The sequence below is a fragment of the Falco biarmicus genome, chromosome 1 (genome assembly GCF_023638135.1).
Source record: "Falco biarmicus isolate bFalBia1 chromosome 1, bFalBia1.pri, whole genome shotgun sequence".
Taxonomy (NCBI): domain Eukaryota; kingdom Metazoa; phylum Chordata; class Aves; order Falconiformes; family Falconidae; genus Falco; species Falco biarmicus.
In genome coordinates, this window is record NC_079288.1 from 22,541,400 (window position 1) to 22,560,626 (window position 19,227).

Here is a 19,227-nt window from a genome sequence, read left to right on the forward strand (position 1 = left end):
AAAAGCACAAAGGATATCATTTAAAAACAACTTGCATTTCTCCCCCCACCAACACAAAGCGATAATGGAATAAATCAACTTTCCTTCACATTAAAGAACAAGTTCTTCCTTTGGAGTGGAACTGGTTTCTTAATTACAGTATTTAAAATGGCTATTAAGTTTGGAATTGCCACTTTTCTCTTACAAGAAAAAAAGGGACAGGTAGATGCCAAGGGAATGTGGAAGAAAAACCAAGTAACAGACACAAGTATATCTATGGTTCTTGACAACGTCAAGCTCCGAATTTCTAATGGAAAACCAAAGTATAACTGGCAAGGGTTGGGGGAGGCAGAAGGAGGAAGCAGCACTGGTGTCAGAGCCGAAGATGCAAAGATTTGATGAATCACGGACCTTTAAAGGAAGTCCAATCTCTAAACCACATCTTCATTCTCATTTTGCTCAGTCTTCCTCAAGTTAGCCTGATTAGCTGTTGTGGATGGCGTGCCAACTCCAAAGCTAGAACTGCACGGGTAAGAGTCAGAAAAGCCAGAAGTATCTGCTGAGGAAGACCACGCCCTAACAGCAAAAGGGTCAACAAAGATGACGCCAAACATGCAGGCAGCTGGACAACCACTCCAAGAAACCACTGCCAGCCCCTGAGGCTTAGACACAAGCAGCAAAGGCCTTGTGCAAGCAGGCATTCCCACTACTGGCCTTCATATGGTCCCAAATAAGACTGTGAACATGACACGCAGGCAGAAAGATGTTTGATGAGGTGAAAGACAGTAGAACCTCCCTTCTAGAAATAGTAAAAAAAGGCATTTTTTTCCCCTGTATGTAGACATTTAAAACATCTTCTCCTTTTCCCCCCCCAATAAAACCTGCTGAGGATACAAGCATAGTCATCAAAAAGAGCAAGTCTGCTCAGAAGAGCTCTTAGGATTTAACTTCCTTACATACAAGCCTGTTAAACTTCAGTAAGTGTTAAAAACTGGAATCTGATATCAGCTCCCTGTCCCGTCCCATCGCCCCCCATATAGATTTATCACATACACGCACAGAGTACTACGTTCCCCTTTTACGGATTAACTGTTAAAAACAATGATTGTTCTAAGCCACAGAGATTGTGAGGTCTGGCTGTCATAGAGAAGCTGTTTTCCTGTAGGGTTTTTACCTGATTTGCAAGGCAAAGCTCTACTGCTCCCATATATTCACTACAAAACAAAAAGGAATCTTTTAGGGTGAGCCTAAAAACCCTGGCCCTGTTGGCTCCAGACTCAGAGGTCAGTTCTTGGCTGTTCGGAGCTTCCTGCGGAAATAGTCAGGTGCTGCATCATACAGCCAGTCTGCATCGACCACGCACAGGTCCCGCATGTAGCACTTGTTGGTGTGAAGCAGCCCATTGTAAACCACGCAGGCGGGCTTGCAGTGGAAGAGCACAGAGGAGGGGTGGATGGCCACCAGCTGGTGAGAGTCCACTGTCCTGTAGGTGCCATCCAGCTGCAGCTCCGCGGCGTTCATGAAAAGGCTGTGAGCCAGGCAGCGGCGGATGTTCCCAGTGTCTGAGCGGGAGGACTCGATGGGCATCGACAGCTGTTCAGCAGCGAGAGACATTAAGAGTAAGCGAGTACATATGCGCAGCCCCACGGCACTGTTGGGTCAGAAACCCTGCTAGCATGGGAAATACAAAAGGACCGCTAGGAATTCAGCTCAGGAAGACCTCAGGCTAATCCAGACTAATAGCAAACAAAAGATGTGCCATGGAATGGATTGAGACTTTCCTTCTGGGAGCAAGTTTTAGGCCAACTAGCATTCGCAGTGGGACAGGGATGCCAAACGGTGGCTTCCGTGTCACATACTGGCTGCAAGCGATTTAGCAGCAGCTCCCACGCTGCGCCTTACGCTCTGTGACTGGCAGGGACAGCGCTGATGTGAAAGCTGCTGTCCAACTGAATGCCTGGCTCTGTGAAGAAGCCAGTCAGCATGGGCTGCTGAGGCTGACATCACTCAGTGGCACACACAGCACAGTCACATCTACGCTAGAGCAGCAAAACCCGCTAGGAAAAACTGTCCTCTACCTGAGAGGCTTTCCCAGAGCCAGAGCTCTGCTTCTCCACGTCTCCTTGACACAGTGAGCCCTGCAGCTCTGAGATTCTGGGATGCAGCTACAGACTCAGGAATTTTACCTGACTATTCACGGGAGACTGGAAATGTAACCACATTTTCTCACTCCCAGGACCTATTACGCAGCAAAATCAGTTTGGGAACAAACAAAAAAAGACAAAGAGGTGAAACAGAGAAATACAGTATAGCAACAAGTTACCTTTACACAAATGTCCCTGAGCTGAGCTCTGACATCTAACACAAGCATCATGTTCCTGCAGTTGACAAAGTTCTCTCGGCACCATACCTGCAGCAGAGACACAAGCAGTTAGAAGGGGCCATTTCTTCACCCAAGCAGCACGGCAGTCCTTGGACACCGTGAAAAGTAGAATCCTCCAAGCACAAAATCTTTGTCAGAGAAAAGGTGCTAACCCATTTCCTGGCCATATTTCTACTCCTGATTACTCTCCTCTGTGTACATTCCCTCCCACAGTGCTAAGAAACAGCATGTTGTTCTCTTCCCACTCAGAATTGCTCTGCAAGACCACTGAGTGCTGCAAAACAACGCTTGCTATCCCACAGGTGGTGAAAACAAATGACGTAAGAATGACAGATGCTGCAAGGAACGGGTACACAAGCCTAGAGATCTATAAAAACTGACAAGTTTATAGGGTAGCATAAATCAAAATCTGCCTGCAAATATGCTCAGTGTTTTTGCAAAGAATCCTGCCAAAAAGCACGTTTAGGTATTTATCAGAAAGTCTCAACACTCTCAAGCTCCCTCCTGTTTCCAGCTGGAACCAGGGAAGGAAGAGAAGGCTCTGATTACAGAACTGGCCTCAGGAAGCTTTGATAATGAGTTTTGGTACGGCTTTCTGGAGGAACCTTTGGCACTCAAACAGCTTTCTCCAATTACCCAGTTGTAAAGGCTGTGTAGGCCCTCTCTTCTCCTTGCTTTAGAAGGATGCATACTGCATTAGCCATGAAAGATGCAGACATCACTCCACTGTATGCCAAAAAAAAGCTCCTCACCACCACGAGCTCAGACAGCACTGGCATCCCCAGAAGCATCCTACCTTGTTGCCACCAACATTTTTGAAGGCCCTGTACACGCTGAGCAGGGTAAGATAATCCCCTTCACTGGAGATGAATTTCTTCCTGATGGATTGCACTTCATCCCGCCTGGCAGGGGGATTGTAGAGGACACTGTCCACTGATAACAGGGACACGATGGTCAGGATCTCTTCTGTACAGTGGAACTTGGGGGACACGAGGATGGTCTGCAAATCACAAAACAAAACTGATCTTTGGTCGACCAAATCCACTTCAGATGGGCAGACTTTTCTGCTCACTGGCAGCCCAGGAACTTTACCAAGCACTGTTTAGGACAATTTCATAAACAGTTGGACCTAGAGACAACTGTAAGTCCTTCTACGGGCCCACCACGCACCTTTAACAACAATTGTCATGCTTGTTCCTGAGACTGGCAAGTTCATTTACAGTACAAACATGGTGACCAAAATCAACTACAGCATCAGACACCTCATGAAACTGCTCAGCAGTGCTACCAGCCATCCAGGAAATTGCAAGGCAATTAGTCTCGTTTCAGCTTCAGAGGTGCCAGAGGAAATAAATTATCTCTTAAAAAATCTCCCTGAATTAAACAAATGACAAGCAAACCAGCACGGCTGCTGTAAATAAAGCTGTGCTTCACTAATGTATAGCAAATATGCTAGTACAGCTGCAGGCACCCCAAATTCCAGACCTCGTTTAAAGAGTTTTAAAAGGGAAATGCCAGTGGTACTGGGGAGAGTACATGAGATAAAAATCAGCTAATTTTTCTGTAGTTGTAGTCTTTACTTTAGAAAACTTTGGTTCCAGTGGAAAGGCTGCCATCTTCCTTCCCAGAGGGGTTAGGACAAGTTGATCTTTCTTTCGTTCCACAGCTCCCAGCAAGTCCAGCTGCTCAATCGCTGCTTGAACAGCATCTGTCAAAACAAGGATGTTCAGGCTGTGAGGGCTGCGAAGGATCAGCTGGTACCATCACTGCCTCCTTCCCCTAGCCAGAGGGACAAGTACTTTCCGTTTAGAGAAATTAATGCCCCAAACTATCATTTATCCCCCTCTATCCAGTGGAACAATTACCTTTTCCAATTTAAGTAGCAAAAACAGAGGCAAAACTAAAGCTGACACCTCTAGCTTTGAGCAGAGGCTGTGTGAGATTCTCTACGGCTTTCCTTGGCAGTCAAGCCACACCTTCATGTTCTTTATGACTCAGAACCGCTCCCTGTCCTGTTTGGAAGCTATAATTTCCAGCTCTCTGCCGTAACTATGGCTGCTCTGATGAGACTGAGCACAAGCAGTGAGCACTGAATGAGTCTGAGACTTCTGGACCACCAGGAGAAGATGCAGCAGAGAAGACTGCTCCTCCTTCACAGCTCTGACCTTTCATCTCCATCTTCTATGGCCTGCCTGAAGACATTAGTTTTAAGAAATTCCTCTGACTTATTTGTCATTTTTTTCCAAGGCTGCCTTTGTAACCACTTACCAGGAGATGGTTTGGACATGAAGTCAAAGGTGAGCACATTGGGAACCCTCAGGGCCAGGAGCTGAAGCATCACGCTGGCCAGGTTACACCTGCACAGGCAGAATAAACAACTAAGATTGCTCTCGCCTTTTTTTAGAAAAAAAAAAAAAAAAAAATCTCCCTTTTTTTCTTCTCTTTGCCTATAAGCTGAGATGGAGTCCTCAGATCCGTGCTGCAACTTGACAGAGACTAGTGCAATCCTGGCTGGTGAAGCCTTAATTCCTAAACCAGGAAAGGTAAGAGGCGAGTCCAAGATTTGGAGGAAAGTCAAGAACTATTGCCCACGTGCGTTCAGAGACTCAGAGACCAACTATCCACCCTGCGCAAATGCTTCCTAGTTTATCTGTTTAGTCTCCACAGTTCAATTTTCTTAAAAGTCAACCAGCCAGACCCTAGATCCATTTTTTCTGTTCAGTTCTTTACACATCTCCATCTGTAACAGTACATAAAAAAGGCGTGGCAAGAAGTATGACAGTATCAGGGTTCTGTCCTCACCTCTGTATCTCAGGTATTGTCATTTTGTCAAACTTCTCAAACTCGTCCTCTGTGTAGAGCCGGTAACAGGTCCCACTGTCCTCTCGCCCTGCTCTCCCTGTGCGTTGCCAAGCCTGGGCCTTCGACACCCGCTGGACTGCCAGCATCTCCAGACCAGTTTCTGTGTATGGAACAGCATCACTTCAGTCAATGTCTGTATAAAGCACAGCTTTGAAAAACAGGCAGGATTAACAACAAAAAATCCCAGTGCCTGCCATTCAAATACTGCTCAGACTTTACTCGGTAAGAACCCTGAAGCAAAGCTAACTTCATGGACACAGCACACGACAGAGGAGATTCGTATTTGACAGGTTTTATACCCCCCCACATGGCTGGTACTCAAAAATACAACCAAACCCACGCCAAAATCCACACCTACAACCTAGGATATTAATTTAGATGGTGCAGAGGGTGTTTTAAATCAGCTCTCAGTGGGGCTCATTGCCTCAAGTAACTTCTACAAAACTGAAAACAATCTCTGCATCGTTCCTTAGAATTCCTCACCAGGGCTGTACTTCTTTGCTTTGACCATGCCCGTGTCCACAATGTATTTTATTCCCGCAATGGTGATGGAGGTTTCTGCAATGTTGGTGGAGAGGATCACTTTGCGACAGCCCTGGAAGGAAAAGCAAACTAAAGCCAGTCAAAAGCCACCTTAGATTAGCTGCAATGAAGAAACACTGCTACTTTTGGCCAGCATGGGCCAAACCTACATATCACTGCAGCATGTTATGACCACACACTATGCTGGCTATGCCAGCTCTCATAAATTAAGATAATCTCTAATCAGTTTCTAAAATATGTGCTTACACTTGCAATAAAATACACCACTCAGGACAGCTGTTACCAATATGCCTTTAAACCATTTTTGTTTCATTTCTGGCACAAGTACAAGGCCTGTATTCTTATTTATCTGCCAAATAGGTACAAAAGGACCTGATGCAGCACAATTTCCTTTTCTCATGGCCCTGCCAAATATGCCCAGGTTTTTAGCTTTCTTAGTGTTTTTCTCATTAACTGCTCTAGATTTTTGTGATATGGACATAAAATTCCTTTGAAATGGGGCACATTTCAACTCCTCTGCCCTTTTCACTCCCCTTAATCCTTCCCTCTTTTTATGATCCCAGATGACTTATCATATACATCTGTTCATACCATCACAGTTGCACTGTCTTATATCACACTGGAACCATTCAGCCTAAAGTCAATGGACAGTGCAGACTATTACCTACTATCACTGCTGACTGCTTTAACCCCTTAAATTCCTCATTTCTTCCAAATGCTCACAGAAGCAAGCAAGCAAGCAAACTCATCCTGTTTACCCATCACATTCCCTCACCTTGCGGGCAGGCTGAAAGACACGGAGCTGTTGAGAGTAGGGCAGAGAAGCATAAAGAGGCATCACTATCATCTGTGGGCAGCCATCAGGGAGATGCTTGGCAATATCTCGACAGGTTTTGGTCATTGCTTCAATTTCTTCCTGACCAGTCAGAAACACCAGGATGTCCTGAGAAGGGGGTGCTTCCTGGAGCCAGAGGAAAATGCAAGTGAGAATTAAGATGGTTTGGACAGGGAGGGAGAATTGAGATTGTAAAGAGATGTCGGCCTGACAGCAAGTCAGCAAAGCAGGTAAGGAAGCAAAAAGAGATGCACATGTGGTGCAAGGTATGCAACAGCCTCAAGTTCCCAATGCATTCACCAGAAGTGAAGAGTAAACCGCATTTTGCAGGACTGAGTCTTAGCAGGATGGAGGAATCGCTTAAAGTCACGTGTCTGTTTCATTAAATAACTGTCCAGGACATGCGAACGAGAGAGCCAGGAAGCACCCAGGGACAAGCCAGTAAACAGAGAACTCTGGTCAGAAGAACATTTAGGTATTAGGTATGAATTGACATCAGAGAGCTTTGCTTAGCAGCTTCCTTTCAACTCCAGCCTTGATGTACAAGTCCCAAAATCCTAACAGCAGCATTACTTTTGAAGCATTAAGCGCGGTTTAATTAAATTACATAACCATCTGGCAGTTTCGCATTCAAACGTTAGTCACAAATGCCTATAAGCCATTTAGTAGGTTTCTAGTTGCTCTGCAGTTACACTTCAACAGTAAATTAGAATTACCTTCACACTACTGTCACCTTATGCCTGGATTATCCCCCACAACCCAAGGCTCTTTACGGTTGACTGCTTCCAATCTTTCTTTTCACTTTTGGAATAACACCAACGATTGTCAAGCCCTCCCCTGAGCCAATCCAATTGACTAACCCAAGATGCTCACCAACTATCCACTTTTCCTGGAGGATGCAGTGAGCACCTCAGGGACATCTCTGATTTGGTAGCAGCAAGCTCAAGCCACCTCTTCTGCCACAGTAACCTGTCCTGTCAACAATCCACACCCCCAGAGAGGCACAAACCTGATGAGACCGCCATACCTGGTGGATCTGGAAGACTGACACCAGTGCTGCTTGGAGGTAATCACTCTGAGGCCGTTTGGTGTAAAAGATCTGAATAGGGTGCTGTCTGCCTTCTAAATAAAGGACAGGAGCTCCATTGAAGTACTGGGAGAACTGGTCAACATCCATCGTAGCTGACATGACGATCACCTTCAGTATGAAGCATAAGATGGGTTACCACTACAGTTTTGATCCAGCAGGACATTTACAAGTCAAGACTAGCCAAAACTCAGCTTCCTGAGACTGCTGCATGTTTGGAACAGCAAGAAGCACACACAGTTTGGGACAGAAGAGAGTGATCTTACCTTGTTAAAGCTATCAGCTTTGATATTACTTGTGCGTAACGTGTAGGTATGATAAAATGAGCAAAGACGCGTTAAAATTCTTTTCTGACATTTAATAAAGAGAGCTGAGTACCCACAAAGCTAGGCTGTAGAACAGTCTGTTGAATGAGACCGTACCAGGACCCTACCAGTTCGCTACATGCCTTCCCCATCAAAACCAACATGCTTTCACACACTTCATCATGTACTCACAAATTTATCCATTACATGTCCACCCAACACAGATCTCCTTCCCCAGTGTGAGCATGTCATACAGCTGTCATATCAGACAGAGAGCACCCAGCAATGCATCTAGCCAACAGCTCTTAGGAAAAAAGGCAACACAGAGGTGACCAGATACCTTGTTCAGATGTGTCATATCAGGCCCACACATTGTAAATTGGCCAGCCTTAATTATTCAGATTAAAAAGGATTTTTTAGGAACAGAAAAACAGTCAAGACTGAAATCTCAAACACTTTGGAAAAGCCCAGGCGATACCCATTGCACTCAGAGTCCAAGCCCCATCCCTGCCCTTTGCTGCTGTCCTGGATGCACATACTTTTAGTGGCAGTTTGCCCAATTCCTTTCGTTTCTTCTGTGCAGCTTTCACCACTCCAAAGAGTACATCGGTATGGATCGTCCTCTCATGGGCTTCATCTAGGATGACAACACTGTACTTTCGCAGCATAGGGTCCCCAATAGCTTCGCGAAGCAGCATTCCATCTGTTAGAAACTTGATTCTAGTTTCATCAGATGTAAGATCGTCGAAGCGTACAGTATAGCCAACCTATGGCAGCCATCATTACAGAAAGCACAAGCACAAAGTTACTTGTATTTCTCATTACCATTGTAACACAAGGAAAGACTACAAAGCACCCTGGTCAGTGCTTCAGACAGAGCCAACTAGAACCCCGAGGAGGCTCTGGAAAGCGTAACAGTGTATTTGCAGTCTGTGAGCAGTTACTCTTGCAAATCTAAAAATCCACCCAAAGGATGCTCTCAACGCTGTACCCCAACTGGCTTTTTCCCAACTAGAACGCTCCAAGTTTGCTTTCCTTCCTCCCTTGCTAGAAACTGCTCGAGGCTCACCAAAGGTTTTACATTAGGTAAAATCTTTCTCCTCCATTCTTCTCCCACAGATTCACAGATCTGCATAGATCCAGCACTTTGCTCTCCTTGACAGTGATTTTTGATACTGGGAGCAACAAGAGAGGGCAATATCTCTATATTTTTTGTTTTATTCATTAACAACTATTTTTTTCAAATAGAGGAACACAGATAATAATCAAGTAGTAAAATACAACAGAGTTAAACACACACACACACCCCACCCCCGAGCCACAAAAGCAGGTACACAGCCATTTTTTTCCATTCAGGCATATTATTAAATGAAGAGTGCCTATTACCCCTGCAGCTGTTTTTTATCTTACCCATTAGGCCCTGATACAGCCTCATTGACACTGCGGTACTAAACCAACTTTCTAAAGACACTGTAAAGCAACCTACCAGTTTCCCCAGCTGTGTCTTCTTCTCATCTGAGACTCTGGTAGATAAGGCTATAGCTGCTACTCTGCGAGGCTGGGTCACAGCAATGATGCCTTGGCGGCCAATTCCCACTTCATAGAGGTACTGAGGGATCTGAGTGGTCTTCCCTGAGCCCGTTTCTCCTAAGGAACATCAAGGGAATAGTTTTTCCCACTTATAGCATCTTCAAATGAAAGGTTCCAACTCGTTTTTTTATGTTAACTTTTAACCATGTTTTAGGATGGGGAGGCTGAAGACAGGAAGAAGTTCAACAGCTTGCCCAAAGTCACGCCATGAAGCTGTGGCAGGCCAGAGATACAACCCAACGCCTCGCTCTAGTTGCGTGACCTCTCCTCTACAAAACTCCTTTCACCCGGGTTCTCTCCAGCCACATTCTGGTTTAGAAACATATCTCAGTCTGTCCAGATACAAAGTGTTTGTTGGGTAACACAGCACACATTAAAAAGATAATCAGGCAGAGCAAGGAATAGACACTGATTTAGTTTTATCCGTATATTCACACTACGCACTAGGAAGTTTCAAAGTAAAGCTGTAAGCAAATTCAAGCAAAAAAATTTTGCCACAACAGCAAGCGGCACATTACAGTTTGAGACTTTCTTAGAGGAGCACTCTGGGCTCCAACAAGCCAGCAAGCCTTTCTCTGTGCCTTCCTGAAATCAGAGACCATCCCTTCGGGCTCAGGTGAGCATCTTCTCCATCCACACTGCAGGTGGCACATCTATAAATACTATCCCATTTCCCCCCAGGTGTATTTCCAACACAACCTGTGTAGACCCCTCCACCAAAGATGACAACCAGCAAAGGCACACAGACAGCTACCATCAACACCAGCCACAGCCCTGGCAACAAAAAGCGTAACTTACTAGGCACAGCGTAACGTGGCACAAAGAACAGTGCTTAGAGGCACTGCAAGTGAAACCCTCTTGAAGCACAAATGCATGGAAGAGCAGAGAATGTTATCAACATCACTGTCATTTTCCTGCACATTCTATAACAGCTTAAAACACATTTGTAACTCAAATCAGATCCCCTTCAGCTTTCTATTGGCCTGTTACAAGAATTTCTCTACATGAAAGAGCGTGAGGCGCTGGGAAACAAGAGCCCTGTACTCTCAATCCTTGCAAGAGAGCAACAGCACAGAGGCCACTGTGTCAGTGCAGTGAGAACTAACAAGAGGAGGAAGAAGCATGAAAAATTCAGGATGGCCACCAAGCAGAGAATTGGCAAGCCAGATTGTAAGCACTGCAGCTGCAGGCTGAAAAAAATCACAAGTGAGCTTTTTAGCTCACCCTACAGCTGCAAAATTTTAAGTGGTGTATTGTAGCGTACATTTAGCAAGCAGCAATGACAACCTCAGGATTATGCAGAGGAAAGGAGGTAAGTACAGTCGCATTTATCAGTTACTACGACTGATTTTTATTTTTAAGGGTTTGCTTGCAGGAGTGAAATACATAGCAGTTTTCATTCAATTCTAATAAATGCTGAGCTTTTAGACTTCCAGGTGGGAAGCTGTATGTCTTCACCTCCTGAAAGTCAGAGAAAAAGCTTGTTAGCTTGGACTCAACGAAAGCATAATGAAATTAGTGAATACCCCTGAAAATGTAGCTGGTGAGGCACCCCCCAGAGAGTAGGGTTTTGCCATTTGGCTTTAAGTTGACTAAATCCAGGTGAAATGGAAAGAAGATTGTATATACTTTTGCCCTCTCCATAAAAATTAAGTCCCCAGCTGCCTTAACCCATCAAAGCTGAAGAATAAAAACATTTCCGAGTTAACCACGTTCCAGATTTACACCCAAACCGCTCCTGTGCACCTCTGACAGGCCCCGACAGGGCCACCGGGCCCGGCGCCAGCCCCGCGCCGGGGACAGCGACACCGGGCCCGCCTCCCCCCTCCCGTGGGCAGCGGCCGGGCTCGCCGGGGGCAGCCCCGTGGTCAGGCCCCGAGGAGCGCGGCCGGGCCGCCCCCCGAGGAAAGGCCGCCCCCATCCCCGCACCCACCGATGAGGATGGCGCTGTCGAGGGCGCGGAGCTGGCTCAGCAGCTTCCCCCGCGCCTGGAAGATGGGCAGGCTGCGGCGCTGCGAGTCGGCGTGCGGCGGGACGCGGCGCGGCGCCGGGGGCGCGGGCAGCATGGCGGGCCGCGGGGGGAGAGCCGCCCGCAGGCGCTTGGCCGGGGGCTGCCCGCCGGCCTGCGGCATCGCCTCACCGCGCCGCGGGGGCCTGCTCACGGCTGCCGCGCCGGCGCCACCGCGGGGCACGATGGGAGATGCGGGCCTGGCCTGCCCCGCCCCCGGGGTCAGCGCCGCCGCCGCGCCGGGCCCCACCGACCCCGCCGGGCCGGGCAGCGCGCCCACCCCCAGCCAGGGCCGGCCGGGCCCCGCACCGACCCCCCCGGGCCGGGCCCGCACCGACCTCCTCGGGCCAGGCAGCGCGCCCACCCACAGCCAGGGCCGGCCGGGCCGGGCAGCAGGCCCACCCACAGCCAGGGCCGGCCGGACCCCGCACCGACCCCCAGCCGCAGCCAGGACCGGGCAGGCCCCGCACCGACCCCCAGCCCGGGCCCGCGCCGACCAGCCCCTCACAGCCGCAGGCTCCAGCCCCGTGCTATGACATCGTCACCTGCCGGCCCAACACACCTGTCACCGCACACAGGACACACTCCAGAAGGGACAGTGGTATTCAAACACACTTCTTCGCGGGACAGGCTGCCCGAGAATGGTTTCAAGGACAAATAAAGCCCGGGTTAGACAGCAATCTGGCAGTAGCAGTCACTCTTGCCCCGCGGTACAAGCACCTCTTCAGAGTTCTTCCCAGACCTGTGCTACTCTTTACAGAACAGAGCACGATCTTAAATACTCCGCTGGAGTGGAAGGGAGCTCTGGGAGAGCGAGGACAGACAAGCTGTCTTACCACAGTCAGGAAGGGGCACATCACCTGGTCTGCTCTGCATTTACAGGTGGTTTCATCCCCACTAACGTCCCACCAGCAAACTACTAAGAGGCTCTTAAACACTGAACTAAAATAAAAGGGTTTGATCCAATTCCTGTCTCATAAACCACCCTGAAGCAACAATACCCAGAATATTTTTAGTACACCTAGAGAGTAAGATTTAAAGTCCATGGGTTTTTTTGGGGGGGAAGTCTCCCTTCAGTTTTTACAACCTTTAACAGATAAAATGCAGAATCTAATACACTGTTTGCGGACAAGGCATTTCCCCATGAGATCCCAACACATTCATCTCCAGGACTACAAACAAGTTAAAAAACCTGTAGCCAGTGTTCAAGAGCAGCAAAATCTGAGACTAAACAAAATAGTCTCATGTGTGTCAGGGGTAAGCCTATCCTCCCCAAATTAGGAGGAAGATGCAGTTTCAACAGTATCTCTTTTTATCCATGAGATAATCAATAAAGAGCTACCCAGTACAGTCTGTAGCGTCTCAGGAGTGACTGAACATGAGCTCAGCTGTGTTCTGAATTCCTTATGTGGCCTCTCATATCGCTATTTATAATCAACATAAGTTCAAGCTTAATACCCACTGTCACTGACCCGTGTTGGACACTCAGTCCTTCTGCAACATACTTCATACACAGATCACGCATTTAACACCTTGAGCAGTTCTGAAGAGACACTTGTGGGAAAAGACTGCATTAATGCTGTCTCTTCAGGGACTTGGCTTTTTCCAACCTCTGCTTTTTCAGCAGCTGCATCAAGACTACAGAATTATACAAAGGATTAACCAAAAAAAAAAAAAAAAGATTCATGAGACATTTTATTCAACTCATCATCTGAAATATCTGAACAGTTCTGACTCCAGCCAAGTTTTCTTCTGTAGTGCTCCAAGTCATCTAGTAACTGTTAGAAGTGTGCATGTGTGGGAGGTCAGTTTTGTAAAACTGCTTTTTTAAACAAACCAGTCAGACTCAAACCTGGACACCTGAACACAGGGTCTTTGGGGGGAAAAGCCATCAAAACGTAGTCTCAGCCTTGCAAGTGTATTCACACAGAGGCACATTCCAGAAACCCAAAAGGCAAACCGAACAGCCTGCACTGTGCTGCGTGTTGTATTGCTTACAATTCAAACATGACTGGAGTCAATAGCATCTCAGATTAAAAAACCTTTTGCCACCAAAACAGGGACTTACACTTGTAACCATCTTGCAGCTGTTTTTTCCATGAATAAAAAAATTAGTTAAATCCCCAAAAGTTGGTTTTGTCCCCTGTAAAGTTTCCCATATAGTTTCCTGTATCAAATAACTTGAAAAAAATGCTTTAGAAATCATTTTAAACAAGTACTCATAGTCTTGTTAACTGAAGTTGACAGGAAATTGTTTCCAGTTTTAAGTTTTTGGCTCCACTGGATTAGTATTTTCATTACCAGCACAATATATATTCCCTGACTGGGAAAGACACTGGTAGCCTGGAAGTGTCTTAGACTAGACTGCCATTTCATAAAGTGCTTGTATTCAAAACCATAGAGCTGTCGAAAAGTGTCCTTTCTGCGACGGGGAATGAGAGTGTCCCCGGTATGGAACTTCATTCAGGTCACTTTCTCCCAGTTGTCACTGGGTGTTGGCACAAACACTGATTAGCCTCCAAGGCGCTGACCTTCTCCCCATGCAAATCCTCCCGGTCGTTCTTCTGGCAAAGGATTGTAATTAGGATCATCTTCCTGTGTATCAAATATTGCCTTCCTGGAAAACAGAAAAGATTTTTTTTATTTTTGGTCCTTTAGAATACGTGTTCCATAATAGGACCAAGACTGCTCAAATTCTGCACAGGTAAAGGCAACCTCCCTCTGAAACAGCCTGCCAAAGTTTCTACACCCAAGTCACAAGTCAATTAGGAGCCATGTGGAAGAAGGTCTAGAATTATGTGCCTAAATCAACCCAGACTGACAAGATTCAGCTGAAAGTTGAAATTCCACCTCCAGCGTAAGGCAGAATTTCATGCAGCTAGCATGTGCTGCGCTCCCAGGACAGGATAAGGGAGCAAAACATGTATGTGATACTGAAGAGCTGTTCACATCTTGAGAAGCAGACAAACGACGAGTCAAATACAGGCAGTATTATCTCAGTCTCTCACAGGCAGGATGCAGGCAGTGACAAGCAGACTTAAAATCCACAGAAGAGACTGCATTTGAGACAACATTAGAGACTCAAATTTTCCAATTTATTACAAGAATCATGCTTAATCTCATAGGCTATTTTGCCACTCTCAAAACTAGTTTTAGAGGTACTCTCCCCACAGATTTGTTTATCCAGAAACAAAACGGTAGTACATTCTTTGAAACAAAAAATCACAAGCTGCACACAAGCAATCATTATATCCAACACATCTTGAAAGTACAGCGTGCTTAACCAGACAGTTCTGAGAATAGCTAAAGGGATTATTTCTCTCACCCAGAGTGACTGGACATGTCAGAACAGCAAAAAAGAAAATACCAGGGGTATTACAGGATTACAGCTAACACATCAAAGAAAATTAAAGCATCTGGGGAAAAAAATCCACAGTTCTAGACCCAGACAAGAATCATAAGCAGCTTTCTGAACAGACACGTAAAAGGATTTAAATGGTAGCCTGAAGACAGGCTGACACTTTTTCCAAAGAAAAGAGTTACCGAGACAGCACACATTGCTCCAACAGCCTTAAGACTCTTCCTGCATGCACCTAGGTGCATATACCCTGCGAAAATGGGAAATCTCAAATACACCCTTACCACACATGTGTAATTGGACACTCAATTTGTCTAGAGTTCCATTTACATGAAGGTAACCCTCACCAGAAACAGCCTTCAGCTGCTGAGGCCAAGTTAGAATAGCATAGCCACAGCTGCACCCATCACCTGGTACAATTACTTCCTGAAGACGAAGCCTATACCGAACAAAAATACACTATCAGTGTACTTCTCCAATCAAACAGGTTATGACCCATCAGTTAAACCAAGCATGGGCCTGAATATGACATTTTCATTATCCAGGCTTTTGCAGACCATTCAAACAAAAACAAAAAAAAAAGAGAGAATCAGTTCAGCTCTAGACAATTCTAAGAGTCTCACAGAGCCCAGCTTTCGGTGTGTCTCAGCTGCCCTGTCATTTAGGCAAGCTGCTCTCACCCAGGCTGCTGTACAGCGTTACAGATTATTGCAGCCCTCTACACAAGAGAGAGCTAAGTAGGGACAGTACACTCAATACTATAAACACTGAAGATCTTTACCAAAATTGTGAAATGAGGATGATTTACAGAAGAAAAAAATATTAAATATATTTAATACCTCATCCACGCTGTCCATACACAACAGGACTCTTTAACAGACATGCATCTTTGGTGCCACCCACAGGCAACTCAGCAAAGACTAAGAAGCATTACCAAAGAAATCAAAAGTTATAAAAACCCCTTTTGCCCTTCTCCTGAAGTAGTTCCCACTTACACATCCATAAGGTCCTCCTTCCTTTGTTTGCAACACGTTAGTTCAACAAAAAAAAAAAAATAAGTACAGACACACCACAATTCTGTTTCAAGCTGCCTAATTCACCAGAAGGTGCTGTGACTGAATTATGAAGTTTTCCATACAAGCACATTTCCTACATCTGTTCCAAACCAGACCCCAATACTTACAGGACAGATGGTGTTCTCAGAAGCCTTCCACCACCAGGCTGATTAGGAAAGACATCCTCTAAGAAAAAATATATATGCCCAACAGCAATGCCTAGTATATAAAGAAAAGACAAATGGTGATTTTTCAATACTTCTCCTTTACAACTTGAAATGCTTCATAGTTTTCAAGAAAATAACCCACACATTAATTCTTTCACAGAAGAATACAACAAGAGATATAGATAGACAAACCAACGAAGCACACTAACATCAGACAAAAAGCTTAACTTACACTACAGGCCATTAATACAAGGAAAATTGCTTGTCATCATTATTAAATATACTGATGTTACGGCTTATTCACAATTGATAAAACCAGTAAGATAAGCTATTTTACTTCAATAGTCCGATGCCCACAATCGGGTTATGTACCTGGTCTGATTCCAAGCAATAAAAAGCCAAAGCATCAGAAGCTCTTTCCAACTTTTTAGAGCACAGAATATGCTATGATGTTTACAGATCAGAAGAGCCTGCTACAAATATACTAGATGAATAAATAGTAAGTAAAAGGCATTCAGCCTTTCGGTTTTTCCACATTTTGTGTTTCATGTAAAACATTAGCAGGAACAGGTCCTTGTGATTCTTGCAATTGCTTACCCAGAAGATCCACAATGATGGAGTTCCCCAAAAGCAGTGAAAAGCCCATCAATACCCAGGGTAGAAATGGGGCTTGAAAGATGAGAAGGCCGAAGAAATTCATACGGACATAGGGATTCCTGCGGCTCCACACATACACAAGCATTATCGTGAATGCCTGACCCAAGAAAACCAAGTTCACAAACAGGCCAAAAATCTGTGATGGGTAGTTAAAAGAAAACAGTTCACTTAGTAATTGTTGGGAGGTCAAGCATGAAAAGAATTTCATAGCTTAACCTGTAATCCAGTATTTTCCATTCAAGTGCTAACTTTCCATTCCCAGGTTCAAGTAAGTTAAGCCTACTGTCCATCAAATTCAACACCTATAGCAGGATTCAAGGTACCCACAACATGAATGGTATCTTTAAAGTATAATTTAGCATGAAATCACTGGAGCATCAGCATTTCTCTCAGACAACCTGAGCACAATTACACACTGAGCAGTCGCCTTTTATCTGATAATATAATTTCCATAATTCAGGCTTGACTGAAAGACCACCCCAGTGTTTAACAGCATCAGACACAAAGCATTCAAAACTACTTTAACAAATACCATTATTTCTTGCAGGACAAACAAAATATATTATCACCTAGGAATTAAGATAAAAGTAACATCACGGTTTCAGTTCTCATTCACCTATCTTTAGCTTTACTAATGCAGTTTGGAATAAAAAAAGGATACGGTCATTAGAAGTCCTCCAAAAAGGAACATAAATACAAAATCTGCTGTCCGACCTCGAAAAGAGCCTTCTTCAAGCATTCGGCAGTAACGATATCTGAAGTTGCAGGTCAGGAAAATTTGATTGGAAATGAGGTTAAAGAAAGATCCCAAGCAGAAAAGAATTCAATTATACATCAGCTCAGATGCAAGCTTTTTATCATTTTACTTCATCAACTGGCTCTTTCTGGATACTCAGTGGAGAGGATAACCCAGGAGAAAAAAAGTTACTTGGAATTTTCTCCTTTATGTCACAACCAACCTGAAGGATCAGACTTGTACAGCAAAGTCTTAACATGACAAAAAATAAAATGGTAAAATTCTTGACAACTTATGAAGGAGATCCTGTTGATGTCCATTCATGGCATCAGCAAAGTCAGCATTGCTAAATTCCCAGGAACTTCACGGTAGAGCAGAACTGAACCTTTGTCTATATGCATGTATACCAACATGTTTGTACTCTGGAGCTCTGCTTTCCAGGGAAAGAAAACAAACTTAATGAAGGATACAAAAAGATCATGTTAAATAAAAAATTAAAGCCAACTGGTCCAAAGAATAAGTAGTTTGTGATTAACCTCCATACCTGGAAAGACAAACACAAGGAGTTTAAACATGACAGCTTATTTTTATTATTGTCTGAACAGAAAAGCAAGTAACAATGTAACTGAAGTCTCCTTTACAGTCAGGGAATCTAAGGGCTACTCTAAGATACAGTGCTCTTCACTCTAGCTTCATCATGTTTTTTAAAAATGCATGTCCAATATGAAAAGTCATAGTTATTCGTAACTCTTAAGACTGAGAGGACAAGCACTTACAAACTCAACAGCGTACTTAAAAACCTCCCATACTCCGGAAAACACTTACTTGAAAGTGCTTAAATATTAATTCAGGGTTGAAATACAGCTGAAAGGGTGTGATTAGTTCTAATTGCTGAAAAAGAACAGAACATTTGATGGAATCAATACACCGTGAAAAAAACATACACACCCCTTTACTCTGTACCAAAAAGAGCCCGAGAAGCTCTCAGTCAGCACAGACAGCGTTCTGGCAAAACTGAGCCCCAGGAACCCCCCTCACGCTGCTGTTAGCATCTGCGCTTTGCCTTTGCCAGGCTCCGCGGCGGGCTGGCTGCGGCAGCGCTGCTTCCAGGGCCCCCGCGGGGCAGAGCCCCGGCCCTGGGACGGGTGGCGCCTGAAGTAACCCCTACCACGGCTCCCAAGCACCCTGCTCCGCCCAGCCCGCCGGCCGGGCCCGGACCACCCTCACCGCGCCTCCCGGACGCCCTCCACGCAGCCTCCCACTCCCCCGCGGCCCTGGGAGGAGGCGGGCAGCTGCCGGGGCCCCGCAGAACGGTCCCCGCGCACGGGCCGGGCCCCAGGGAGCGCCGCGGGAGCGCGGGCCGGAGGGAGCGGGGCCGAGGCGGCCGCACTCACCACGGCGGCGGTGGTAAGGACGCAGGCCGTGGTGTAGGCCCGCGTAACGGGCGGCACCTGCAGGTACTCCTGCCGGAAGGTCTGGTACGCCATCTTAGCGCCTCGCGCCACTTCCGCTTCCGCCACGCGTCTGCGCCTGCGGGCACCGCCCCCGCCGCCATCTCCAGGCGCAGCCAATCGGCTCTGGTAGCGGTCGCGGCCGCGCTGCGCTCTCATTGGCCCAGCAGCGAGAGCGACCGCTTGCTCCCGCGCTTTCCCCGCCCCGGGG

At 46.0% G+C, this 19,227-nt stretch overlaps 2 protein-coding genes across 2 annotated transcripts; both read right to left on the reverse strand.

Annotated features, from left to right (window-relative positions):
• Positions 1-1,263: 1,263 nt before the first annotated feature.
• DHX33 (DEAH-box helicase 33) lies at positions 1,264-11,758 on the reverse strand. Its single transcript, XM_056330010.1, has 12 exons — positions 11,518-11,758; positions 9,481-9,641; positions 8,534-8,761; positions 7,630-7,800; positions 6,543-6,728; positions 5,708-5,819; positions 5,165-5,324; positions 4,631-4,719; positions 3,943-4,070; positions 3,159-3,362; positions 2,303-2,389; positions 1,264-1,572 (listed from the first exon to the last, which is right to left on the reverse strand). The coding sequence occupies exons 1-12, from the start codon at positions 11,714-11,716 to the stop codon at positions 1,264-1,266; spliced, it is 2,034 nt and encodes a 677-aa protein (XP_056185985.1). The 5' UTR covers positions 11,717-11,758.
• Positions 11,759-13,270: 1,512 nt separating this feature from the next.
• On the reverse strand, positions 13,271-19,093 carry DERL2 (derlin 2). Its single transcript, XM_056353038.1, has 7 exons — positions 18,960-19,093; positions 18,391-18,456; positions 18,036-18,109; positions 17,491-17,584; positions 16,770-16,965; positions 16,134-16,224; positions 13,271-14,209 (listed from the first exon to the last, which is right to left on the reverse strand). Exons 1-7 carry the CDS (start codon positions 19,050-19,052, stop codon positions 14,104-14,106), a joined length of 720 nt encoding a protein of 239 aa, XP_056209013.1. The 5' UTR covers positions 19,053-19,093; the 3' UTR covers positions 13,271-14,103.
• Positions 19,094-19,227: the final 134 nt, after the last annotated feature.

Bases quoted from the DNA above. Each gene is read 5' to 3' on its own strand.
- DHX33 (XM_056330010.1), bottom strand. From the start codon at position 11,716: ATGCCGCAGGCCGGCGGGCAGCCCCCGGCCAAGCGCCTGCGGGCGGCT. The intron at 9,642-11,517 runs GTGGGTGCGGGG...GATGTTCCTTAG, and splicing joins CGACAGCGCCATCCTCATCG to GAGAAACGGGCTCAGGGAAG. The intron at 6,729-7,629 runs GTATGGCGGTCT...CTCTGGCTCCAG, and splicing joins CAGTCTTCCAGATCCACCAG to GAAGCACCCCCTTCTCAGGA.
- DERL2 (XM_056353038.1), bottom strand. From the start codon at position 19,052: ATGGCGTACCAGACCTTCCGGCAGGAGTACCTGCAGGTGCCGCCCGTT. The intron at 16,966-17,490 runs GTATCCTTTTTT...TACCCATCACAG, and splicing joins TTGGAGGACTTCTAATGACC to ATTTTTGGCCTGTTTGTGAA. The intron at 14,210-16,133 runs GTAAGTATTGGG...TCTGTTTTCCAG, and splicing joins CTGAGAACACCATCTGTCCT to GAAGGCAATATTTGATACAC.